The sequence below is a fragment of the Melanotaenia boesemani genome, chromosome 23 (genome assembly GCF_017639745.1).
Source record: "Melanotaenia boesemani isolate fMelBoe1 chromosome 23, fMelBoe1.pri, whole genome shotgun sequence".
Lineage (NCBI taxonomy): Eukaryota > Metazoa > Chordata > Actinopteri > Atheriniformes > Melanotaeniidae > Melanotaenia > Melanotaenia boesemani.
The window spans coordinates 21,173,569-21,200,189 of record NC_055704.1 but is presented as its reverse complement, the minus strand read 5'-3'; the positions used below and the strand labels follow the sequence as shown (position 1 = coordinate 21,200,189).

The 26,621-nt window shown below is 39.6% G+C and overlaps 1 protein-coding gene across 1 annotated transcript in view; it reads right to left on the bottom strand.

Moving 5' to 3' along the window:
- Positions 1 to 2,785: 2,785 nt before the first annotated feature.
- cacna1c (calcium channel, voltage-dependent, L type, alpha 1C subunit) overlaps positions 2,786 to 26,621 on the bottom strand; it is a 175,725-nt gene continuing 151,889 nt past the window's right edge. The window contains exons 30-51 of the mRNA XM_041977041.1: positions 26,063 to 26,221; positions 25,818 to 25,928; positions 23,468 to 23,551; positions 16,475 to 16,660; positions 13,856 to 13,993; positions 12,480 to 12,545; positions 12,008 to 12,099; positions 10,347 to 10,509; positions 10,039 to 10,166; positions 9,858 to 9,954; positions 9,270 to 9,372; positions 8,882 to 8,983; positions 8,630 to 8,757; positions 8,388 to 8,522; positions 7,204 to 7,568; positions 5,038 to 5,166; positions 4,811 to 4,938; positions 4,610 to 4,707; positions 4,417 to 4,513; positions 4,142 to 4,250; positions 3,898 to 4,054; positions 2,786 to 3,751 (exon numbers count right to left, since the gene is read on the bottom strand). Of these exons, the coding sequence (XP_041832975.1) occupies positions 3,245 to 3,751; positions 3,898 to 4,054; positions 4,142 to 4,250; positions 4,417 to 4,513; positions 4,610 to 4,707; positions 4,811 to 4,938; positions 5,038 to 5,166; positions 7,204 to 7,568; positions 8,388 to 8,522; positions 8,630 to 8,757; positions 8,882 to 8,983; positions 9,270 to 9,372; positions 9,858 to 9,954; positions 10,039 to 10,166; positions 10,347 to 10,509; positions 12,008 to 12,099; positions 12,480 to 12,545; positions 13,856 to 13,993; positions 16,475 to 16,660; positions 23,468 to 23,551; positions 25,818 to 25,928; positions 26,063 to 26,221 (3,282 nt within the window). The 3' untranslated portion in view covers positions 2,786 to 3,244. The remainder of the gene's footprint in view (positions 3,752 to 3,897; positions 4,055 to 4,141; positions 4,251 to 4,416; positions 4,514 to 4,609; positions 4,708 to 4,810; positions 4,939 to 5,037; positions 5,167 to 7,203; positions 7,569 to 8,387; positions 8,523 to 8,629; positions 8,758 to 8,881; positions 8,984 to 9,269; positions 9,373 to 9,857; positions 9,955 to 10,038; positions 10,167 to 10,346; positions 10,510 to 12,007; positions 12,100 to 12,479; positions 12,546 to 13,855; positions 13,994 to 16,474; positions 16,661 to 23,467; positions 23,552 to 25,817; positions 25,929 to 26,062; positions 26,222 to 26,621) is intronic.

The window sequence follows — 26,621 nt, the reverse complement described above, 5'->3', positions numbered from 1 at the left end:
CGTTATAATGTGTGATAATGTTTCTTTGTGAGATTTCTGTATCTTTTAAAATGATATTCCTTTTTATTTTTGTAAAAATGTGTCTCTAAAATGTGTCTTTTACCTACAAAAAGCTCTTCCAACATTTACATTTTTTTAGAACCTGTAAGAGAGAACATGTTTAAGCTATTGTTATATCAAAACATGAAGGTGACTTTCTTACAGCTTCTGCTGTTTAAAACAAATATGCTGACATGTATTGACATATGAATCTGAACACTTTCCTTTTTCTTAGGTGTCTCTACTTTGGGATCATGGCCACAAAATCAATTATGTTAATCCAAATTTTCTGCAATTTCTAAATAGTTAAGGTGAATTTTTTTAGTTTTAAAAATGCAAAGTTGTAGACATGATAAGAAACGTGGCACAGGTCACAGGTGAAGTCACTGTGAAAGCAGGAAAGCTTTTATTTAAAGAAAAGGTAAAACCTGTGCCCTCTGTGACAGACTGAAGCTTGAATATTACACCTTGCTATGACCTTATTCAAGAAAATCTGCATTAAGAAAAAAAAAGAAACTCCCAACTGCTACCTAGAACAACAAGATGCAACTGCCCCTCCAAGCTAATCCAATTATTATCACCTTAAACCAGCCATTGTCATATCTAATTAAAAATTAGCAACCAATCTCATTAGCTAATTCAATTAGACACATGAAATCTGTTCTTTTTCTAATTGGTGCAAATAAATTAAAAACTAATAATATGTTTTGTGATATGCTCCTCACATGATGAAGTGATTCAGAAGTCTTGCAGCATCAGTAGACCAGCCCTAATATTTCATCTGGAGTTTAAACCTCCAATAAAAGATGACATTATATGGTACAGGTGCACTACAGCCAAGCAATCAGGGCGTCATCCTCCCCACAGTTCTTCCACAAAGCATTCCTATGGCAGTATGAGTTTTAGTGCTTTTAACATCCAGAGCAACCATCCGCCATGAATCCAAAAAGCAGCAGCTGCTGAAACTCCTCATCGCTGCAAATGTACCCCTCACCATGACCTCCCTGGAGACCTTATGCCTAACCATGTCTCAACAAGGGACGATAAAGAAAAATTATGCGATGGCTAGTATTCAAAGACAGAGTGAGTTGTCACTCTACAGCTTGGCTGGAAAGTAAAAACTGTGCTAAAGAAATTGCAAAGCTTTGGAAGCATGCCTGTCCACGGTAACCCTGTGTTAAGGAGGCCCATTAGTACACACACGCACACTCCCATTCGCACTCTCACACCACACACATCACCATACTTGTAATGCTACCTTAATTTACTGTCTAGGCTTATAATCAGCTTTTTAGAATACACAAGAAACCACTCAAACACACACGTTTACACACACGCATTCTCTCACAATTTTTTTTCTCTTCTGGGAAAAATAAATAAATAAATAGATACAATCTGTAAAAGGTGCATACTGATAGAGAGAATGCTCCCCCCCCTTTTAGATACATGCACTCACGCACTCTTACACTCATTCATCCTGTACTAAAACACAGACACGCATCTGCACGCACAAATATAGTTATACACTCCCACGCAGACACTACGCCCTGCTTCAATACTTAAAACATCTTAAAATTCTCCTAAAATAAACCAAGCAAAAATACATTTATTAGACCAGCACCCCGATTGTGCAAACAAATCAAGGATAAATTAAATCGATAAGGTCATGAATATAAAACAAAATAGTCATGGCTAGCCAGTTTTGCACAATATTGAACTGTTAAATACATAGTGGGCGTGGTCTGTAGAAAGAGTATGTGGCAGCAAATCCAACAGGATTCCAGGCTGAGAGGAAGAGGAGGGTCTTGGAGAAAGAAGTGAGGTTGATTGATGGCAGATCCAGTATGGACCTGAGCCCAGAGTCTGTCTTTTCAATCGTCACTCCCCGTCTCTCTTCCACCCTGCCATCTACGTTGCCCTGCATGACGAACATGTGCCTCCCCGAGGGCTGAAAAAGGAAAAAAACTAACCAAAGAACAAAAAAAAAAAAAAAAAAAAGTGAAAGGAGAGGGATGGTAAAATAGCCAGAGGAGGGAGGAAGGATAGAGGAAGGAGTGAGAAACGGTGAGGTATGAGGCAGAGGAGGGAGCTGGTTGTCTCTACGTAGCCACCAAATGCTCCTCTCACCTCCTGTCTGGGGCAGCAAGTGGGCCAAACAAGTAAAAAGTGATGGAGGAGGTGAAACAAGATCAAAGTGCCACACGAGGTTAGTTTGTCTCTTGCTGGAGTCTTACTGACCAGCAGGAAAAAAAAGAAGAAGAAAAAAAAAATAAAAAATAAAAAGAGCTGGCTAGCTTCCTGTTGTCCAGAGAGTGTCTTTCTCTCCCTGTGGCCCCCTTGTAGCAGCCCTGCTGTGGCTGTTCCACCATCCCTCCAATCCTTCCCCCCTTGGCTGGGGTTGGTGTGTCACCTTAATCCCACCCCCAGGCTGGCAGGGCTGTGCTCCAAGGTTCCAGAGCTTTGGAAGAGGAGGATAAAGGAGATTTCAAACAGAGTTTTCTTGCCCCTGTTTGACTCAATACAGCGCATTGTCATCAGTGAACCAAGACGGAGGAGTTGACCTCTGACCTCAGGTCAGATGGGAATCCTTCACTGACCTTCCCACAAGCTGGTCTGCTGTCCCCCACCTGGCATTATGGCGGCCAGACAAACAACAAAAACACTCCACCAAAGTAGGCATAAGACATGAAAACATAACATACTATGTAATTAGCAGGAAATCCATAAAAGGACTTCCTGTGTTTGTTGTTTCCCATCTACATTTCCTTCATTATGTCCTTTGTGAATCTTTTTTTGCTTGTCTCTACTTTTCTGTACTTCATAATTTGAGGACATGAGAAAACTGTGAGGCACTTTAGAGCCACACTCAGACACGTGTGGAGAACACACACATACACATACAAATTGAGAAAGTCATACAGAAACACTCGCACAAGCACTCATTCAGACAGTATATCATCTGGTATACTTTACAACAAACATTCACACACATTCTAACTCACAAAAACCAACAAGGTCATAACCATGTGTTGAAGGTTGCATCACTGGCCGCCATTGTCCAGAGCGACAGTGTGTGTAAGTGAGTGTGTGTGAAGTGTGGGGACAGACAGAGCCAGCCGCGGCACTGTTAACCAGCACTGACGTATGTCAGTCTCTGATGATGTCAGAGGGGCCAGTCCGTTGACTGAACCTATTCAGGTCACACCTACAAGCTCGTCACGCACTCCATATCCTCATCTTCCAAAAGCCCGCTGTTCCTCTGTCGTGCACCTGCAATCACTGTTGAACTTCTGTTGTGCCCTTCTTCTCTTCCTCCTGCCTCTTCCTCCTCCTCCTCTCTAACTCTTTCCCTGGCTAGCAGCTCCTGCCGCTCCTCTGTTGAAGACGGCCCATGAACGGCTCCTCTGCTTCCTCCAGCTTCTGCCCCACTTTCGCTAGGACTCAAGCCCACCACTCGGTCCCTGTGTGTTGTTGCTGCTGCTGCTGCTGCTGCTGCTGTGTGGAAGGGCAGGAGATTGCAGTTGGGGCTGTGCTGAGAGGTGGAGGAGGCGCTAGATGTGGCGTTTGTGGTGGTGTTGCCGTTGAGAATGTTGCTGGCAGCCTGCTCCATCTCCTCAATGGTCATGTCACAGGCATCAGCCAACTCGGCTTTGGTCACCTCAATGAATGATGGGTCCTGGGCGAAATCACCCAAACCTTCTGATATCAGAACCTTGAGAAGAAAATGAATAAGAGCAATGGACAGAAAGGAGTTAGAGAGAAGAACATGTTGCTGACTGTAGTCTAACAATTAAGTCGAGCGTAATCTGCTCCAAACTATAAGTTAATACAAGTACATTAGGTACTGTACAGACTTACCGCTTCCACCAGACTGCCTGCACTGCCATGAGACAGTGAGCTGGGGTCTTTTCCCAAAAGTGAGGGCACTGTGAGTGATACAGGTCGTGGTGCTCTTTGACTGGACACTGACGTGCTGGGGCTGGGCGCCCGGCTGTTCCCGTTACTGTCGCTGTACCTGGGAGACAAGACGTGCTTAATATACAAGCAAGCTCTCACTTGCAGTTGATTGTAGCAGCTTTTTTTTAAAGGCACTTAGTCTCACCAGGGTCCACAGTTGACAGAGGGCAAGCTGGTATTGAGCTTTTCATGGGAGTTGGAGCCCTCTAGCCTCAGAGAGGGAACTCGCTGGTATGAGGCATCACTGCAGTCGGCTATAAATACAAAGACAAGACAACAAATGTATCTTAGAAAGTACTATAACAAAACTTTCTACCATTTTCTGATAAGTGCCAGTGTAAAAGTGCTTGCTAAGAAAATGTGGCTCAATTGTTTTTCTCGCATTTTTGGCATCTGATGTGTGGCATAGATGGGTTATACCAGTGGGGCTGGCTGGAGGCGTAGAGCACAGCCGGCTGAAGAGGGTAGGTGAGTGACTCCTTCTTAGTAGAGGACTCAAACCTGCCACTGCCAGGGCCTGGAGAAGGGCAGATGGGGGGGGGGTTACTGTATATCTGCTAAAGAAGGTTCAGCGTTCAAACACATATGAAGTATTTCAGTGTATGCTTACTACCTGGTGATGTACAAGATGTAAGGGTACAGCCGTCTTCTGGGAGACGTCTGGCCTTGACTGTCTCCTGAGACACTCCAGATGGAAGGATGATCTTCGTCCTGATAAACACAAAAGGTACAAATATGTTCATCATCACAGATGCTATACTGATATGGATTGGTGTAAAGAAAGATCTGCATTTGTGTATTTGTGTCCACTAACCCAGAGAGGTTGGGCAGAGGAAGACTCTTCGTGGAGACTGCCATCCTCCCCCTCCTCTTCTGTCCTCTACTTCCTCTGATTCCTCCATGGGAGTCAGCTGTTTACATGTGTCATCATGATACACCAACCTAATAAACGGACACAAACACGCAAAAACAAATCACACAAACCAACTAACTGAACTTTTGAGATGAAGAAGAAAATGTGAGTGTTTTTTTCAGCAGTACATGTCAGAGGAAAGCGAGTGGTCATCTTCGTGGTACTCCCTGTCGTCACCATAACTCTCATCGTACGTCTCTTCTGTTGACCCCTCCCCTCTCCGAATGATTGGCAGACGACTGTCACTTGAATCCGAACTACAGACAAACAGATAAACAACGACCAAACAAGCGAGCAAACAAACAGAAACACAAAATTAACATAAAACACACACAACGGATGGAGGAACATGTAGACAAATAGTCAAACAGATGTAAACACAGAAAAAAAGCAGCTGATTAGCAAAAAGTCAGTGAGGAGCTGAGGAGGAGACTGCAAAACCCACGGAGGCGTCACTACTATGAATAGGAACTAGAGAAAGATTGAGTAGAAGCTGGTGGAGATTGCAGCAAAATGGTGAATAGCGTTAAAGGCAACATAAGGAATATGACAACGATAGACTGAAGTTCAGACATCTTTTAAAAAACAAAGAGGACGCAGTAATGAAATATTCTTTGAACTCTTACAGGAGAATTTAATGATTACTTTAACTCATGCTAATAAAGTCAGGGAATCAGAGGCTGTCACACTCAATTCATCTGCATTACAGTAATTGTGTATCCTAAAAACCACTTTGCATCTCAAAGATGTCTTCTCAACAGTCACATCTGTTTCATACTCCAGACTGAAGCTTGAAGGAACCATTCAGACATTTGAATTTTAGTTTTTTTTTTCTTCACCAGATTGTCTGATTAAAATGAACAATTTACAAAAAACATGCTTTGAATGAAGAGCCATTAAAAAACTGCCTTGTAGTAGCTGTTATATTTAAAGATAAACTTCAAATACAGAAAATATTTTTCACTTATTTCAGGACAGCAAAACATAAACATCTGGTGAAGAAAATCAATAAAATGTCAAAACGCCATGATGTTCCCTTGTTAAGCTTTTTAAGGGCCTCACAGCAAATTCTGGGTTAGAGTGGTGTTAGATTAAAACCTGACTTTGTGATAACTAACCAAACCTGGGTGAAAGGTAATCTGTTATTGAACTGAGCAAATACAAGAAGGATCAGAAAGCTTATACTTTGATTTGCACGTAGTGGATCACTGAAAACTAGAATATTTTGTCTTTAACAAGGGAAAGTAATTGATTAAACTCTGTAAAAACTAGCTATGAATTAAGGACATACAATACAAGCCAGTAAACACAGTAACTATAGCTGAAAACCTGGCAGGGATAAAAAAAAAAAATTAATGGCCTTTCTTATTCTTCATACCTACCTCTTTTTACTGTAGAGGATGCAACTCAGTTATAATAATTAATAGTCATGGAAGTAGACATTAAGCACAAATATACAAGTAAGTTTCACAGAAATAAGACAGAAGGAGACAAGATGTACCGAGTACTGGACAGACAACAAAACAGACCAAATTTAGGCCTCTGTTTATAAAACACAGCAACGCTATCATGACACATTAGTTGTAGTTAAGGTGTGCTGTGTATCTGCATTTTCCAGTTACGCAGCAAACAAACTGAGTCTTTATGCTATGTGAGTAGCAAGTATGAGCTTTCAGATGTTTGCTCAGGCTAAAGTTTCTGTGTAGATGAGGCACAAGCTGCTGATGTTTAGTCTAACCCAGACCTGCCATAATGTACAGCCAAAGAGCAGCAACAGAAGCCCTCGATAGGAGAGGTTTGGCCACTTTGCACCAAACAGTCTATCTATGGCTTTGGCAGCAGCATGAAGCCTGGTTTTTGCTATAGCAACTGAAGCTTTATGTGCATAGCAACGAGCGCCACCTCTGCACCATAACAGCTATGCTAATTTATACAGCATCATGAGTTCATTTTGCACGCACTGAGGAACTATGTGAACACACACACACACATTCTCTCTCTGTCCCCTGGCAACATACCGCATGAGGGTGTCAAAAAACATCCTGCTTGCCACCAGAAACAAAAGACAAGGATAGGAAGCAGGTGATAAAAAAAGAAGGAAATAGCAGAATCATTTATGTCCATAAGAAAATGTAAATTTGTTATTTATGTCAAATGATGGAAAGAGGAAAAAACAGTCCCAAAGTAGGAAATGTGTTTATAGTTAGAAAAGAAAAAAATCATTATGAAGCAATTCTCGTATAAAAGAAAACCCGGTCTAGGACTTTTGAAGAGGCTACCCAGCCCGCACTCACCTCTTTGGAGGGAAGCACCATGCAGACCTTGGCAGCAGGATGGGGGTGAGTGGCTGCCCGGTGTGCCCATCCACAGTGCTTATAGATGGGCTCGGGAATCGACTGATGCCCTGGGTTGTCACCCCAACCATGCCAGTGTTATTGGCATTGTTGATGTTGGCATTGGAGCCTGATGAGGAGTAAGAAGAAGGGGTAAAGGTGGTTGAGTCCATCAGCTTCTCATGAGATGGGCTCTCGCCTTCGCAAGGGGAACCTTTCTGGCTGATATGCAAGGGACGCTGGGTGGTGAAGGACTGTGGGAAGGAGCCACGGCCATCGCTCTGGTTGTAGTAGCTGACATGGTTGCCAAATAAGCCACCAGTACGCTGTGGAGGAAAAAGAAATGGAAGAAAACAAAAGAGAAACAGACAGAGATGCAGAAAAGAGTGATGAGAAGAGGAGAACAGTGGAGGAAGACAGGGGGTTAAGCAAAGTTGAAGTTAAAATGACTATGTCTTACAGCTCACAGCACTCAAGAGTGACATTCACTGCTTGCATACACTAAACTTTCCTCAGCCACAAAATGCAAAGCAAAGCCCTCTTTCACTATTTGAACTCAGATTTTAAATGAAGAAATTTTAAACTACTGAGCTGACACAACTTAGGCACCATAAGAGTCATTTTATGTCCAACTGGCCACTGCTGCATAAAGATTTATCAAACCAGTAGCCTGAGACTGTGTTAAGCACACAAAGTTAATGTGAAAAAAACTGCAGCAAATAAAACATTGTATATGAAAGCTGCAATGGTGGATGGTGAAAAATGGGAGGCTGATCAAGTTGGCATTAGCATGGAAGCAACGTTGTGCTTGTGCTCATATGTGCCTCAGACTTTCAGTGCAAGTGTTTAGTTACTTGATGCAATTTCACTGACTTAATTTGTTTTGAATATACATTTGTATTTTGTTACGGTAAACTAATTAAAAACTTGATGACCACTTTTAAAAAAGTATATTAGTGTCTGCAGTAATATGCTGCCAAGCTTTGTAGTGGAACATGCATTATTTAAATATCTTCTAGACCTCGAGCACATGCAGGCGTGTTCATATGTTGGCATGGGGCTTCAAGCTGGTGCTGATTTGGCTCTTCTTTCTCTTTCTCTCTCTCTCTGGAGAGTGACTGAGGGTGTGTGTATCCAACCTTTACCCTGAAGATATCGTCCTCTGATGCTGCTGACACAGGCTCCTTCAGGCCTTTATCCAGCTCCTCCTCTACGTTCAGGTCTCCAGAGATGGCCCTCCTAATCTCTGGACCGATGTCATGCAATGTCCGCAGGCCCGCCTACACACAGACCAAACACCATCACGCCTTACTGTTTGGTCATGATTTATTTAATTAATCTTTGTCTTCTACATGTCCTGACACCATAAACAATATGCCACATTCACCTGCAGAGAGAGGGCAGTTTTGGGGGGCACTTTGCCCACCAGCCCTTGTTCTTTCCTTTTCTTAAACTTGCGGAAATATTCCTGGATGAGGAAGGTAGCGTAGAACTTCCCGACTGTCACCTCATCATCTGAAAAGAATGCAGTTATCGTAAATAAGAATTCTTAAAAAAACTGAAGTAAAAGTCATGATGCAAAGGGTTCCACAACTTCAAGAGAGTCACGTTTCACCTCACTGTGTTGGAGTATACATACCACCAGCAGGAGGCACTACTTGATCCAAGAGCTTCATGCTGGTTCTCTTCCAGATCTTTTTCACAATTGCCCTCAGTTCCTCATTAGCTTGCTCCAGGTTGCCTGCACATGCAATACACTACATAAATACTGTAGATTTATAGGTGGGGGAATTAAAATAAACAGTTTTGGACTAATAAACAGCTAATAAATGGAAAATTCCTATAATTAGAGAAACTATCCTGGGAATGGAAAGTCTAGTTTGAGCATGCCAATATAAATCTGGATGGGAAAACTCTTTTTCATCTCACTCCCACAATTAGTCACTCTCCTAGGTAACCTATTTTATTTACATGATGGTGAGCCTGCTATTGTTGATGTTTTTGCACATCTGTATTAAACTTGTTACCTTCTGTCTTTATCCTGAGTGCAGTTCTGACCAAGGCAAACAGCGTGGCATTGAACATCACTGTTCCATCGCTGTTCAGCGGCATGTTCATCGACACCAAACGCTTCATGGGAGGAAACACACAAATATGAGCTCACACAACACAAACATACAAAGTGATTTATTATCACGTAAATATGTGAATTTCCACATTCTAACACAGTAAAATTCTTTCACATTTTCCAACCCACACAGGTAGCCAGCAGTTTGCTGAAAAACAAGCATATATCCCCCCAGAGATTCTCCACTGAGTCACAGTAGAAGGTGTTACCAGCTGTCCATACGTATCACATTATAAACATTCATAGTAAACAGAAGAAAACATTACAACTCCTGGCTAATATATATATATATATATATATATATATATATATATATATATATATATATATATATATATATATATATATATATATATATATATATATATATGTTGTTACTCTATGTTTCCAAATGACTCTTGAAATGTTCCATGAACAACAGTGCTGATTTGCAGTCTGTAGACCATATTTAGGAAAATTTAAGACTTGACTTTATACATGTCTTTACCTTGCAAGCCACCCTGTGTGGACAAAGCTTCCCAAATCCGAGGGGAGGCTGAATTCTCCGGAGCAGAGTGACCACGTCAAGGTGTTTTATCCTCCCCCTGAAAGCAGAACAGAGGTCACATTGTAGAGACTAAAGTCTCATCATGCTGCTGATATATTTTGTCTGCTCTCTGCAAACTTACTTAGCTTCTGGGTCATATTCTGCCCAGATCCTCTTGAATTCATCAAGATGATGTGGTCCCAGAATCGACCAATCACGTGTCAAGTAGTCAAAGTTGTCCATGATAACAGCCACAAACAGGTTGATGATCTGTAGATCAGCATGAGTCAGTTACTAAACTTTAAAATTGAAGTTCATAGCAGTTATAACCTGCAACATCATACACTCAAAAAGCTATTGAATGAGAATTAATTTGTGACAACAGTCATATCTAATACTTTCCTTTAAGCTGACTAAATAAAGCTTCCTTGTTCTCTTTTCCATACTTACCAGAAAGGCACAAAGCATGTAGAAACTGACAAAGTAAATGATGGCAAACTGGCTGCCGCAGTCCTCGTTGGATGTGTTGCTCTCATTAGTCGACCCTTTCTCACATGGTCGATTGGGTGAACACGCCAGCATGATCTCCTGCCATGCCTCACCTGTTGCACATCTGATATACAGAAGCATGCACACACCCAGATGCACATCAACCCAGATGCATGCAAATCCAGTTGCACAAAACAAACACACAGAAGCACACATGCATAAAAAATACACACATGTGGATGTATGCATTAAGGCATACATGCATGCAGTAACACAGTTACAAAGACAAAGAGAGAGGGACACAAACACACGTAAACACAAATGTAAATAGTTAGTGTTATGAACATACACTCAGATCCTTATACACTGAATTTACAGCGCAACAATAACGTAAAAAACTAAACATTTTCTTGGCGTCACTGTAGCATTAAAATTGTGCTCAACCTACACCTGCCTTCCATTCTGAATACTTCATTTAATCCTTTATTTAATTATTCATTAAATCAAGTTTTGACCCTTTATTAGATTAGAACAATCATAAACTACTAAACTACTACTAAAACTGAGGAACTGATAGTTAAGTTCCTTACATAACAATATATATGAAGTAGGATTTGTTTCTGAATGGAAGCCCAAGACTACAATATGTTCCATGCAGGGGTTTGTCTTGAATATGAATAAAAAAAAACAGAATTTTTATAAATGGTAACAACAGGAAAATGGTAACAATAACAAAAAAAACAAAAAAAAAAACAAAAACAAAAAAATATATATACATATATATATATATATATATATATATATATATATATATATATATATAAGTAAGTCATGATTATGCCCAATAAAAACAAAACAAAAAAACCCAAACAAAAAATGGGACACCAATTAAAAAAAAAAAAAATAAAATAAACTGGATTCACATAAAAAATTAATCATGCCTGAGTTTTCCTGCAAATTAGTCAGCACCCTTTTGAATAATTCTGGTAACGTACTAAGAAACCTACAAAGTAAAATACAAAACCAGTAAAAGGATGGAAGCCATATGATTTCAACATATGCACCAGTAAATGTGCACAATTCCATGATCCCATCCTTTTAGTGTCATTGTTTTTGTCCCCCTGCATGGAATCTTACCATCATATCAACCACATAGCTCAGGGAGGTTTGTGGGTGTGGGTCTCCTTGGACAGCTGTGCAGAAGATGTCTTCCTCAGTTCTCAGTTTTATATAAAATCAAGCCTTAATATTCCCTAGATCATATGTTCCTTTTGCAGCATTAACGTTCTAAACTGTGGCAGTGGTTTTTGAAAACTGCTACAACACTAGCTCTTCTGCAGAGTCAAGTTAAAGAATCAGATAACTTTACATTTATAGATATCCTTGCATTTAATCAAACAACTGCTGTCACAAATTGTTCATGAGAATGGAAAATATATTACAATACAGGGAAAAACTGAAGCAGTTAAATATGGAATAAAAATGTTAATATGGAAAAGAAAGAAAAGCAGGATGCCGAAGAGCAGAAAATGTCTGATATAATGGAAACATCAAATATCGGTAAAAAAAAAAAGGGAACATGTAAGATAATGATATTAAATAAGTGCAGTGATCTTCCTCACCTGAAGAGTAGCAGCACTGCCTGAGGGAATGTCTGGAAATTGTTGTTCCTGTTGATTTGCGTATGGTCCCGCAGCGCTATCTTACCAAACATCTGCACAGGAGGTGGGGAGTAGTCACAGCACACAGCAAATAATGTCAGCATTGGCAAGAGGCAGTCAATTAGAATTAGAGGCCAGCTGTCTCCAGCATATCAAATATATCTCCCACTCATTGTCAGTGGAAGGAACCACACAACAGCTTGTAGAAGAGACAGAGTGACAGGCAGAGGGGCAAAGGCCAACAATAACTAGAAAACAACAGCAATAGGAGGAAGAGAAGTGGGAGAGAAAAGGAGGACGAGACCAAACGGTAACTCTGCATGACAAGACTCCAGGAGGGTAGACACGGGATGAAGGCTTGCTATAGGAGAGAGAAGAACAAGAAGACAACAACAAAGAGGGAGGGAAACAAGGGGACAAGACAACAGCTTACCTGCATGCCGATGACAGCGTATATGAAGAATAGCATCACTATAAGCAGAGCTACGTAGGGCAGAGCCTGAAGAGAGGAGAGAGGCATCAGTGACGAGTCATCCGCAGTAATATTCTGCACCAAGCCTGGAGTCCATTTACTTTCACTTAAATCTCAATCGCCCAATTATTTTAGAAATGAATTGTTGTTGAAATGAGCAATTAATTTCAAATATGCATTTTTTGCTCATGTTTTTGTCCATCTTTTAACATCATAGTAGCAAATTTAATTAAGCAGTGCTTCAGGAAGTGAAACTGAATGGATCTGCAGTCCTGTGAGGCACAACACCAAAAACAAGCCAGTATAAATCATCTGACTTTAGAGTGAAAAAAAACATAAACTGGTCTTTGATTTTAGCCAAGAGACCAGTCCCAACATGTTGTACATGAACCGAACAACTGTGGCGAACTGTGTAGAGCTGAGCTTGTCTTATATTACCTCTGAGCCCGGGAGTGGGGCAAAATCATGATAAATAAATGAAAAATTTAAATTTGGGTTATCTGGACGCTGTTAGCACAAGACTATATTAATTAGCCCTGCTTATTTTAAAGTCAACAAAAGTTTGACTTCAGCTGAATTACTTTTGTATTGAAATGATCATACTGGCCCAGCTCAGCTAACACAAGAAGGTGAACAGATCATTTTCATAAGCCCACAACTCTCTATCAAATGATTTAATTTTTTGGTGGAGTGCTTTGTTAAACTTTTCTACTGCTTAACTTTCCTACAGGAAATGGGGAGCTGTAAGGGTTAGTAGAAGGGTGTGTGAGAGTAAAAAGAATAAAGGGAGAAAATGAGAGTGAAGAGAGGTAGAGAAGAGAAACAAGCAGAAGAAAGTATTTTGAGTTACTCCCTGTTTTCTAACTTGACTGCTCTACATTTCTCCTTGTCTGTACAGCAAGACTTGGAAATCCTCTCTCCATTACTTCATACTATCCCTCTCTTTTGGACTAACGTCTGTGCAAGAAAGTGGTGGAGATAAGGAGGTAAGTAGCAAGGAAAGAGAAGGTGGTTTGTGAGACTTCCAGACTGGATTTACACATAAAAAGGACAATTAAGTCCCATGTGTCTCATCTGAAAATATAAACTAAAATGATAAAAATTAGAGAATAGGGTAAAAACATGTCTTTGAGGAAAGTGTGGAATTGAACACTTACATCTCAGAATAACTTTTTTCCAAGTCTGGATATAAAATATGTTATAAATCAGATGTATGGCCTCTAAGGAGGAGAAATCTAGGTCAGTTTAAAACTAAAACTGCACTTTCCCTCTGCCCCTTCTGTCCTCTGTAAACCCAACTCCCTGCTCGAGCATGTAGTGTCCGGTTCTCCCCTCACTTGGAAGGATTTGATGAAGGTCCACAGCAGGGTCCGAATCCCTTCCCCGCGAGACAGCAGCTTGACCAGCCTCATCACGCGGAACAGCCGGAAGAAGGTGATGGAGATCCTGGCGTTCTCTTCAGAGTTCTGCAGTCCCTTTTGGTGGGGTTTGGTGTTTTTTTTGTTTGTTTTTAGAAAAAAAAACACAGGACGCAAGGGAACACATGCAGATAGGTAAGGGAGGGCAGGATACACGCACACACACAGACACAAACAACCATCATACACACACACACACACACAGGAAAGATGAATGATGACCATACACACACATATATGCAAAAATAAAGACATACAAGTCATTTGTATACATATTCCCATCCACACATAAATATGGATGTAAATATGCATAACACCAGACATACCCACACAAAGACACACACACACACACATATATACTGAGTTAATAAATGGAAATCAGCGTCCTACAAAATCCCATCAAAATCAACTGACAAAAGAGATCTGGGAGAGAATCGGGCAGTCATGCTTATTTGTGCGACTTCATGGAAAAATCACATGGCAACCAAGAACCCAGCAAACCTTTATACTTTGTCTCTGAATCTTGCAATCAAATATCTAGGGCACCTTAAAGAGCTCTGCAAGTACTGCTTCCTGTTCCTGTGCGACACGTTGTTTCAGACTGTGTTTTCTCATGCTAGATAAATCCTTGCAAAAATAAGCTTTAAGAAACCTTTAAAAAAACACAAAGTAAGTTGTCTTACAAAGCTGAAGATTTGTCTTTTTTAAGCTGAAGAGTTTTGGACATAGCTAAACACTTTCATATATCACTCAGAACATTTTACAACAGACACCGAGCAAAAAGTCAAAGGCTACAGGTCATAATGTAGGCAGGCTACTTGCTGGTCTGTCAGAGAATTGGTCACCTGGAGAAACAATCTAAAGATAACATGAAGACAAAGACATTACTACCCAATACAGTTACTATCATGCAAATATACATCATATCAATGCCACCTGATAATCAAAACTGCAAGAAACTTCTGCAGTTGTTTCAATTCCAGAGCATCTTGCATCTACTGTGCTAAACTTTGCCATTAAACAATCCATTATTTGTCTTACTTTTAACATTTTGCTTTACATCCAAAGTACATTTTTGCTAAATTTTTAAGTGCAAGTGCCTTCTAACTTGCTGTTGCCAGCAGTCACTCACAGGAAATAAGCAATGAAATATTTAGCCATCTATTGAGTGCTGTTCTAATACAGATTTATTTATTCATGCTGCTCCTGGTTGTTTTCTGGGACAAAAAAAGGCAACATGATGCTGTTAATACAGCAGGAAAGAAACAGCTAAGAATATTATTCACAATTTACACCACATATAGCAGGTGTACACTGTTAGGACTAAAGGTTAGACATAAAAATGATACACAGATGAAAAACTGTCAACATCTATCTGAATATTTCCTCACAAATGCACCAACGTAGTACAGTGAATCAACCTGAGTGCATTTTAACAAGGTGTCTTAGCAATCCCCGCTTGCCTGACCGCTGAGTCTGTTTAGCCATGTGTTTTTCCAAGAAGCCATCGATTCTTTAAGTTAATCCCACAGAGAATACACAGTGTGTTCCTTTGAAGAGCGTGCCATTCTCCACACATCTTAATGCAGTTTGGGATAACAAATCACGTAATTTTTAAATATAACACTGATCTAAACAATACTTAAAATCCTAGACAGTCCTCAAAGTTAGAAAAAGTCCCTAAAGATATTTACATAGTAATAAAATAAGAAGGGAAATTTTTTTTTTTTTTTTTTTTTACATGACATTTCCAGAAATGAGTTGTCCCAAACTCCACCGACAGATCTGTTAAAAATGGCAAGTCCTTCTGAGGAGTGGAAATCACAGTTCTGTACTACAAGTAATACCACAATTGGACCCCAGTGGGCGTCACTGCACCGTCAAGAGAGAGAGAGAGAGCAGTGAGCAGGAGAGGAACAGTGACAGAAAGTCTTACAGAGAAAGGAAGAGAGCAAGAAAGAGAGGCTGAGGATGTAGACTTTCAAATAATACAAGAAAAATATACTGATTTGTAAAAAGAAAGACAGATAGACAGATAGACAGACAAACAGACAGATAGATAGATAGATAGATAGATAGATAGATAGATAGATAGATAGATAGATAGATAGATAGATAGATAGATAGATAGATAGATAGATAGATAGATGGCGACCATTGAAGAAGAGTGGAAGAAACAGAGTCAGCGTGACTGTGTGAACTTGATGGCTTGTACCAGTGTCAAAGCACGAAAAATATCACACCCATAAGGAAAGGGGGCAAGCCATGGAGGAGGTAGGGGGGCAGCGGGCACCATGGCAACAACAATAGCCACTCAAGGAAAGTCACAAGACTCAGTTACACTAAGCCTGCAAAGTGCAGTGTCCTTCACTATAAAGACACACACATATATATATGAACAGAATACATATAAATTGCCATGTAAACATACAAACAGCAACAACAAACAGAACTCTGGGCATGCTGCAGAAGATCACAGCACAAGCGACAGAAGGGAGATGACAAGTTGAATGGAAAGCCAAAAGTTCTGGATCATACCGTGGATGGCATAGCAGAAGGAGGGATGGAAGGATGGAGGGATGGAAGGATGGCGGAGGAGGTAGGGAGGCGGACGAGGTTACCGTCGGGGCGTACCATTGGCCTTACCACAGGGGGGTGAGAGGAGGAAGAGGAGGAAGAGGAGGACGAAGAGGAGGAGGACGAGGACGAGGAGGAGTCAGCTGGCTTTAAGGAAAGGCAACAAAGATCAGCACCAGAGTAGCGCCTTCGTGTGTCTGTGTGCTACTGTGCATGTGTAACACATGTTTTTGTTTATGTGTGAAAACTCGGCACCAGCCAAAACAAAAAAAAAAAACCCTATAAAGCAACAGGCGCAGTAAAGGTTCAGCCCCCACATGGTGACGGCAAATGTCATTTCATTTGAACAGAGATCTGTGTGACATCCCTGCCACTATCCTCTGTGATGGCCACAATAAGCTGAATCACAGAGAAATGGAAGACTGAAATACGTTGAACTTGTGCGGCCTTTATTTGTCTAACACGTTAATAAACAACATAACGGGCAATGGAAAGAGCTGTCTGCGTTTTGTGGGTCGATGTCATGAGTCATGGGTCTGTGTAAAAGACGGGGCGCCTCTGCAGCTATCTTTTTCTTTTTCTGCCAGCTGAAGCTACATTACAGGAACTTGGACTATGTTTATCCTCTATTACTGCATTTATTCTTTGACCTAACAATCACACAGGAATTGAAAATGGCTTGTACTTAGCATACACTCATGTTGAAGTATAAATAATTGTGATTATAATTTTTATCCACCCACAGGTCAAAGAAGTCTTAATCAGTTCCTCTGATGACTACAATGAAATGGGATGATTTTGGATATTGGAGCCCACATGCGTCTACAAACCACTAAAAAGCACATTTGTATCGAGGCTCCAATCCCTCATCCCCACCATTATAGGATTTTAAAACCCCAAAAGTGATAGATTAACTCAAAGTTCAATCTGTGACTCAGGAAGAGTTCATTCTGCATTGGTACTGGCCTTGTTAGAATACCTGACCGCAAAATAAACGCATCATTGCTCCCTGTCTTCGCCTAGAATGAAGTAGGTCAGATGTACTTTGGAAGAAGGAGAAGAAAGAAAACCAGAAAGAAGGAGGATAAAAAACAGGAAAGAAAATGATGCAGAGCAACAAAAAGCAGCTAAATGAAAGCAAAAGAGAGAATAAAAGGTCAGAATAGAAGAAAAAGAAGAGGAAAGCAAAGACGGAAGGAATGATGCATTCACAGGGATTTTAAACAGGCCATACATGTACCTTTATGATCATGGATGTACACAAATTACAGTATTAATTCATCAAAACAACCCTTTACTCCGTGAACATTTTCTAAATAGCTAACGACCAGAATACTAACACGTTACGGTCTGTTGGTGTGACATGAAAGCCTGGAGAGAGAATATGCTGCTTGTTTGGTGTGTGAAGGGTGTGTACTGTGTGCATTGATTAAAAAAATCTTTATTATGGTGAGGGTATGGAAAGTTGGAGGGGAAGGAAGGAAAGAAGGAAAAGAGGGAAGGAAGGGAGGAGTGGTGGATATAGGGAAGACAAGTAGGAAAAAAGGAAGGAAAGATGTGGGGAAGGAGTATTCTCTTATTTAAATTAATTGTTGGCTAAGTTTAGAATAAAAGATAGAAAAATATGAATTTGAGTGTGAAGACCAGCATGCTCAATGTGTTCATCATTAAATGACATCATTGTTTAAAAAAAAAAAAAAAAACGATTATTATCCTTATCATAAACGGACCCAATTATCAATGAAGTATAATTTTAACCAAAAAAGATTCAGAGAAAAAAAAACCAAAATAATTAATAAATAAACAGAAGGCCTTTCAGGCTGAACCACAGTGCAGATGTGAGTTACTTTTTTTGCAGCTTTTCTCTCACATTGCACGCCATTTTCAAGGCAAAAATTTCAACAGTTCAGTCAGTTTGATGGGTAACATGAGCATCATGAGAACATTGGTACTCATATCAGGGTCTTTGTGTCAGTTTTGATTTGCATATTGTAATTTGTAAACCGTGACACAGTAGAAATATTACACACAACTTCTACCAAATCACCCAAAACTGATATACAAGCTAATTTAACAAAATGTAATCGTTGGTAACCGTCTTAAGGCACATTGAAAACATGAGAGACTCATGTTACCCAGCTTGCAATTCAGGTGAGCAAGCAGCACCGCAAACCAATGAGAAAAGAGACAGCAATAGAGAGAGAGATAAACATCCATAAAAGAAGAGTAAAGCGAACTGAAAAAGTCCAGAAAGAGAAGGAGAAAGGTGAGGAAAAGAGGAGGCATTCCAAAAAGAGAGGAAGAGAAATAGATGCAATCCATACTGGCATCCTTTGCAAGACACCGGTCCGAGCAAACCACTACCGATCTGTTCACACTAGCTCTACTCAAACCAAACTAAAAGGTAAAATAAAACCATAAAAGGTTTAAGAAGCACCCGCAGGTTGCTAGGGAAGAATTAGAGACCCAGGATATCACTTTCTGACACCACAAAAAATATTGATGCAGATAATCTGAGTCAACAGGCACCAAACAGAGCAGCAAAGTGAGTGCAGTCAGGTGACATATTTTGGCCAGGTAAGATTTACCGAAGTCAAAGTGATAACATTTTAAAAGCTAGCCAGTCACTGCACTTCATTGTACAGAAATCAATAACAGAGTAGTAGCTTTATACAAATCTAATTCCACAGGTCAGCAGTCTTATGCAATTGATGAAATACAGTGACAGGCTAAAATGTAAAATGTCATGTAACTGGATCCCGGTTCAAAAACGGTCAAGAGTTCTCTAAAGATTGAAGTGCGGAGGGTTTCTTAAAAAAAGAAGAAGAAAAAAAGAGAAAAAAAGTAGTTTGGGCATCTCATCACCCAAAAACATCATCCAACTACCAGAGAAGGACACCAAAACAAAAGAAAAAAATTGGGGCATGCGTTTAGTTTAGAGGTGAGAAAAGAAACTAATGGATCATTCATTTAAACAAATCAATCAGTTGCTGATCAATCAAATCAAAAGCAAACTCCAAACCAAAGAGTGCAGTGCCACATCAAAGAATTGTATAGATGACAAAGGTGTATATCGCAGGCTCAAGAAAACCCCCATTAATCACTGCTTACATTTTCCATATCATCAGTTTTTAAACATTTTTATGGATAAATTTCAGTTAATCTATTGATTTCCTGCTTGCTTGACAACATGTTAACACTAATTGACAGTTTATACATTTTGTTAGCAACATTTTTTGTCTAAGAAGTTCTTCAAAAACTGTATTAAACATGTAATATCAAGGAACAGTTTAGAAATTAACCACCTGCTTTGGAGATAAATCTAAGTCTCTATTGGCTTTGCGTCCTCAAACCAACTAATATTTGAGAGTTTAAGAGGGTTTTTTTTGTCAAGCAACTGCATGCCCAGCCTGGTTGTATTTAAAATTAAAGAGTGGAGACTTTTCTGCCAAAACTGACTCCATGGCCAAATGTTCATGCAGTTTATAACAACCTGTAATTACATATAACTAAATACAAGTATCCGATCATGAAATCAACTGGAAGTGTGAAAAATGGCACCCATTAATGCTACGGGGGCATTTTTTTTAAAAGACTCATCTTTTAGATAAATCTCTACAAGTGATATCACTGCTGAAACTCTGGTCTACCTCCACTGCTTAATCCAGAGCTACACTCCCTCTCGACAGTTACGCTCTGCCAGCGAAAAAAGCCTAGTGCTCCCAACACAACATGCACAAAATCAGTAGCTAGACTCTTCTCCATCCCCCGGTTCTGGAACGATCTACCAAACTCCGTCCGATCCGCAGAGTCCATATCCACTTTAAAAAGCAAGCTAAAGACTCAGTTGTTTAAGGCGCATTTCTTAGCTTAACTCTTCTACTCAACAGAATGAGTTGGAAGGATTTGTCCAGCTCTTTGGCTCAACCAAGTACTAAATAAGCTGTGTGCACTTATGCCCAAGATGATATTGTGTGATGAAATCGTGATCTTGTATTTAAAAAAAATTGCACTGCCTCTAGCACTACATGACAGCACCTGGGTTCAACTGGACTCACAGCAGTCTGACTACCACCAAATTATGATATCCCATCTTGTTTGAATTCTTGCTTATGTTGTTCTTACTCTCAAATGGAAGTAGCTTTGGATAAAAGTGTCTGCTAAATGACTGTAGAATAGAATAGAATAGAATAGAATGGAAACAACCAGGAAGAACTAAAAGTATTACTATGTCACTGATTTGAACGTAACCCAGGAGAGAAAAAAACCTTCTAGTATCTTCTAGTTAGGAGCACAACATGCTTGTATCTTCTTTATGACTATTTATGGCTTCTTCTCTCATTTATTGTTAGAAAACAGCAAATGAGGAGATCTATGGAAATTCCAAAATGACTGCCTCTGGTTTAACATGGACAATAAAAAAAACATTAATTGTGTCCTACCACTAACACAAAGATGTTCTATTCTAAAAGCTATTTATAGAGAGATTAGAGACTATCTGGTTTATTTACTTTGCAGAAACCAAACAAGCCAGGTCTGCAGCCTTTAAGCTGTCATACAGACGATATAACAGTTTAACTCAAAGAGAGGCATAAAAGATGAGCTGGCACCTGAGTCACATTCTGTCCCTTCAGGACTTTTAATCAGCTGTTTGCTACTAGATACACAACGTGTTAAAGACATAAACCAGCCCATCTAATGGAATTTAAAAAGTCATTCAAGGACAAGAGAAAAAACATTACCGCAGCATTCGCCTCCTTGACCAGTTTGAACATAAAATATAAAATTTTTTCTTCTCAGCTAAATGAATTTTAGTGACTTTGCTGTTCTGTCGTCTCATTTTTAAACTATTCTCCTGTCAAAGAGCACTCTTAAATACCACATGAATAAAACAGCCAATCATCCCTAAAATGTACACTAGACACTCAACATTTGACTTGAGTTTAGGGTATTCATTCTTATTCAGCCCTACTGCTGACCACAGGGCGCCTATGTTGATAATAAATGAATTCATACATACATATACATAAATTTCATGGGCACTGAGTAAATCCAAGTATTGATTAAATTCTTCCTCATTTATGCACACTCTGAGAAAAGCACCTTGTATTTTCTCATTTGAATGTAAAGTTTTCTGATTTCTGGTGATTTATGATCTGAGGGTGTTTTGACCCTTGGGTTAAAACAGCACTCTTCAGAAATGAGAAAGTCAGGGTTTTGCATATGCATAGATCTTTTCTGACAACATTAGATACAGTAAGAGGCCTGGATATACCACCTTTGTATCTGTCATGCTATACAGTGTCCATCATGCCAGAGGAATGCTTTGTATCCTCAGTGGCACTGATGAAAGAACAAATAATGTGGAACCAAACCAAGTGCTGAGTAAATGCAATAGGATTAAATTGGCAAATGCAAGAGACTCTGATGTTACTGATGCTCAGCAGACCGAGGCATGAATACCTATCTGAAGCTGTTTCAAAGATTTAAATATCCAAACATAACACTTGTAAAAGAAAAAAAAAGGATGTTTGTTTTATGCTGTTGTGTGAAAACTGACAGGATGCAGGCCTGAGAAAGAGATAACTGGAAATGAAGTGGTTAAGGATGCAAGTTGCTTTGTAACTTCTGTTGTTATAATCACTGAAAATAAGGAGTTGTGGTAACACAAGTTGTTCAGATGTCGGGAAGGAAGCACGACTCTTTTGCACATGTGAAATTACTTAAAGCCTTTGACGGCAACTGTTCTCTGGTTTGATTCTGCCACATCTGGCTGTTTTATGTGCCAGATTTACTCAGCCATTTCTCCACTCCAAATACTGTGCAGATGAAGTTTCTCAATCATTTGAAAGCATGCGAGATGGGTATCAGCGCTCGGTCTGTTTGTGTGTGTGGGAATGGCAGATCAGGCAGGCAGGAAGGGAGGGAGGGAGTTGGACTACTTACGTTAACCTCAGTGATCGCTATGTCAACAATGCTACCCACAACTATCAAGGCATCAAATGTGTTCCATGCATCAACAAAATAATGCTGCATTTGGGTGGAAAGAAAACAAAAATGACAGAACAGAAAAGGAAAAGGACAGAACATAAGACATTTAAAAAAAAATGGAAACAACAACATCGACAAAAAAATAAATAAATAAAAAAATCAAAGGAGAGAGGAGAAAAATAAGATAAAAAACATTACATACATGAGCATTGGAGTTTTTAGTAGGAGGAGAAAGGGAAATAATCAACTAAATTAAATGGGAAATAAAAGAAAAGAAGGGGCAGTCTGAAAAAGATGGACAGCAGAGGAGGAGCAGGAGCGACCGTCATGCTTGTCCATGAGAGGAAATGTCAACAAGAACAACAGTAAGAAACAAATTGCAACAAAATCACAACAACAACAACTAAAAAGTGCCCACTGCTGCAGTTAAAAAGCTTTGTAAGGCTGTTCATGATTGGTCAGTGAGTTAGTTCAGTTAGTTCAGGGGTTAAATTGGAGTTTAGGTCACAGTGCAGCCCAAAAAAACCAAAAACCAAAAAACAAACAAAAAAACAAAACAAAACAAAAAAAAAAACATTTCAGATGCTGTGAAGAACAAGAAAGAAGGACGCAATTTAGATAGCTTTCAAAGCTAAACCCTGCCTGTGTCGTCTTCACTTTTTGTAAAACCCGGGCCACAGTGCTCTTGTTCAGGAACCCTTGATGTTGGGGGCAGGTGAGAGAGGGAGGGAGGGTTGTCACCCTGAGTGTCAGTGGCCATCTTGGATTTAAAGATGAAGGGTAGAGGAAGGAGAGGAAGAGGAGACTGACAAAGGAGCCAGAAAGATGAAGAGGAACAGCAGCACAACACAGAGGAGCTAAAAAAGGGAGGAGAGTGGAGGAAGGATAGAGAAGCGAGAGGAAACACAAGACTGAGACAGAAGAGGTAAAGACAAGGAGAGTGAAAGGGGGGATCGTACTTACGTTGATTTCACTGAGAATGACGTCTATTATGCTGCCAATTACGATGAGGAAATCAAACACATTCCAGGGATCACTAAAGTACCCCTACACAGGATGAGGTGAGCAAGAGGAGGAGGAGGGTGAAAAAGGTAGGTTAGAAGGAAAGCAACATCTGCTGCCGCGTCGCAGCCCCCATTAAGGTGGTATGAGACTGTACAGCACACACACAGACACACAGGGAAAAAAAATCAAGAGTTTCCACTGTGATATCTGTTCATCAGTGCAGTAAACTTCTGGCTCTGTTAAGGATGGTGTGTTTGACTGGTGTTATTTAAGCGTTCCACTCACAGTCAGGGGTTTTCTGCAGCACCAGAGCTCACTTAACTTTTTATGGCCAATTCCCAATCTGTTTTCATATGGAAGAAGCATTTATGCTAAATAGCCACATATCTTCAAAAATGTTATTTCCTGCTGTACAGAAACAGCTTAAGTGATCTCTTAGCAGAGTAGCCTGCAGCATGGATGTATAACTTTAAAAAAACACAAAGTACTAAGGCAGATGTTTGCATCTACTTGTAAACTGGCAGTTGGAAGAGGATGCTGAGAGAAGATCAATCATCCTGATCTATTTTAAGCAGCATCATCTGTCTGCAGTAGCTGAAGTATCATCTGGACAAAGGAAAACTCATTCTGCAATAATTTATCTACACAATAAGTTTATGCAAATTTTGCACACTATCCTTGGGTACTGTAGCTGTAATGAAGCTGACTTCAGTCTTGGTAAAATAATACAGATCTAGAGTTAAAAATTAGTAAATAAAAGTTTAGCATTAGTATCCAATTGCTGAAGCGTGGTTTGATTTTATCTGACAAAATAAACATATCAAAGGCACACAAATAAATAAATAAAAATAGCAGAAAATCTATTACAAACAAACTTAACTTTTTAGAAACTTACAAACCATCAAAATAAAGAATAACATGAAAATGCATTAAGGCATCCATATGACTGGTTCCGCAGCTGCAATAAATTAGCCTGTCAAGAACAACAAAAATATCGCACACAGAGCAAATAATACAGGAACAAATTCCAAAAAAAAAAAAAGGTTTGTTAGCTGGTCCCTTCTGTGTGACGGCTATTTAGGAAAAAGTTTCATTAGGGTAAGACATAGCTTTAACATTGCTCAGGATGACTTGGGAATGGGCTGCATGCTGCACTACAGAACTGTAGAAAGAAAATATGGAAGGAAAAAAGTTTGTTTACATCTCATAAAGATTCAGAACTTTGCTGGAAAAACCTTGACATGCTCACCTCTAAAAAAACAGTTGACACAACACTGAATACATAATGCAGCGCAGCATGGTGTACATTCCCAAGTCTTCCAAGTTAATTACTCAAACTGTGAGCAATGGTGCTGAAAATACAGTAAGGCTTGAATTATGCCACTCAGACTACGTGCTTTAAATAGATCATTAATCTAAAAAAATTATTACAAGATCAACATCTTTCATTCATGCTGATGAAAGGAAATATTATAGAACATCATCTGGATCCTGGAATCAACCCGACAAACAAAAAGATTTAGTTTTACAAAAAATAAAAATAATTGACTTTAAAATAATGCTGAGCTTGTAGGGAACACTCATAAACTTCAAAAGTTCTCAACAATTACTATTAGATGTTAACAAAAATACTTCAAACAATAAAAAGTTATATTTTCATAACCACAGGTTCAGATCTGAATTGTAATGTGCTGATATAAACCATAAAGTCTGAAGGCGAGTGGTGCTGCTGTTGCTATGGATCCTGCTGTGAAGGCTATAAAAAGAGAAAAATTACCTTCACAAGGCAGCTTGAGTTCACGTTCATAATTCTCCTGCTCACTTGAGTACATTAAAGAAGTCAGACAGAGAGCTGAAGTTTAGATGCTTTGTCTTTTTTTCTTTATGTAAGACCACCAATAACTAGAAAATGTTGTTTTTAGAGTTACAAACTGTGCTGTTCAGCAAAAGCGATAAGAGTCAAATATGATATTGAACTATTTGTGCACAGGGATTTTCCACTAATGTTTTTATTAAAGAATTAAACAGTTTGTTACTGTTTAAATAGATGACGCAAAAGGAGGTTATTAGCTTGGGCCAATAAACCTCATGCAACTACATGGCAACAGCAGCAGTGAAACGAAGAACTAAGAAGATTAAACTACATGATGCAGTCCACTAAACATCTTTTCAATTATCAGGACAAAAAGCAAAACATAACAATACAATATAACAGCAGCAATCAGTCAGCTTTCATTTGTGATTTGTTTTAGCACCGTCCCAAAAATGTGTAATTTTCCTCTAACCTAAGCTGATGGGCTGTACCTACCCTGGGCTTGAAGGCGATCAGTTTAAGGATCATCTCTACAGTGAACAGTCCGGTGAAGAGCATGTTGAGGATGTTCATTGCATCATTGAAATTTTTGGTCTGCCCATGATGCTGTAAAAACAAACAAAAGAATCCATAATACCCACAAAGAGTTCAAGTTTTGAGGAAGATGTCCTTAGCATAATAATTCTTGTCAAGTGTGTATAACATCTGTGTTAGTTTATGCCTGAACAAGTGTGACTCACCTGCATAGCCAGACAGATGGTGTTGAGAAGGATGAGTGTGAACATCAGGTACTCAAAGTAAGTGGAGTTGACCACATACCACACCTTGTATTGGTAAGGGTTCTTGGGGATGTAGCGACGCAGAGGACGTGCCTTCAGGGCATACTCCACACACTGACGCTGTGACACACATCCACACAGGTGAGCGTGTACAAATGCTGGCTTCTGCCTTTTACAAATGTTAGCTGAGCTCTTTCTGTGTGGGAAAATCTGAAGTGATGTAGAACTTTCTTCCAAGAGACTGAAAATTTATAAATTTCTATGCAAGAATATGGCAGAGCACGCAGCTGATACTTCTCTAGTTTCAGTTTTATCTTCTTTCTGAACAGCTGCAGCTTTCATGGCTGTTCTGAAATAGTTCTGTCCTAAAAATCAGCCTTCCTAGAATCATCCATGTCCCACCCCGACTGCCTGACCTCCATTCCTTCCCTCTTGTGCCTCCCGAATAAAAAAAGAAAACAACTTTCTAGTTCATTAAAAAAAAAAAAAGCAGTCACTCCCCATCAATGACCGTAACCTG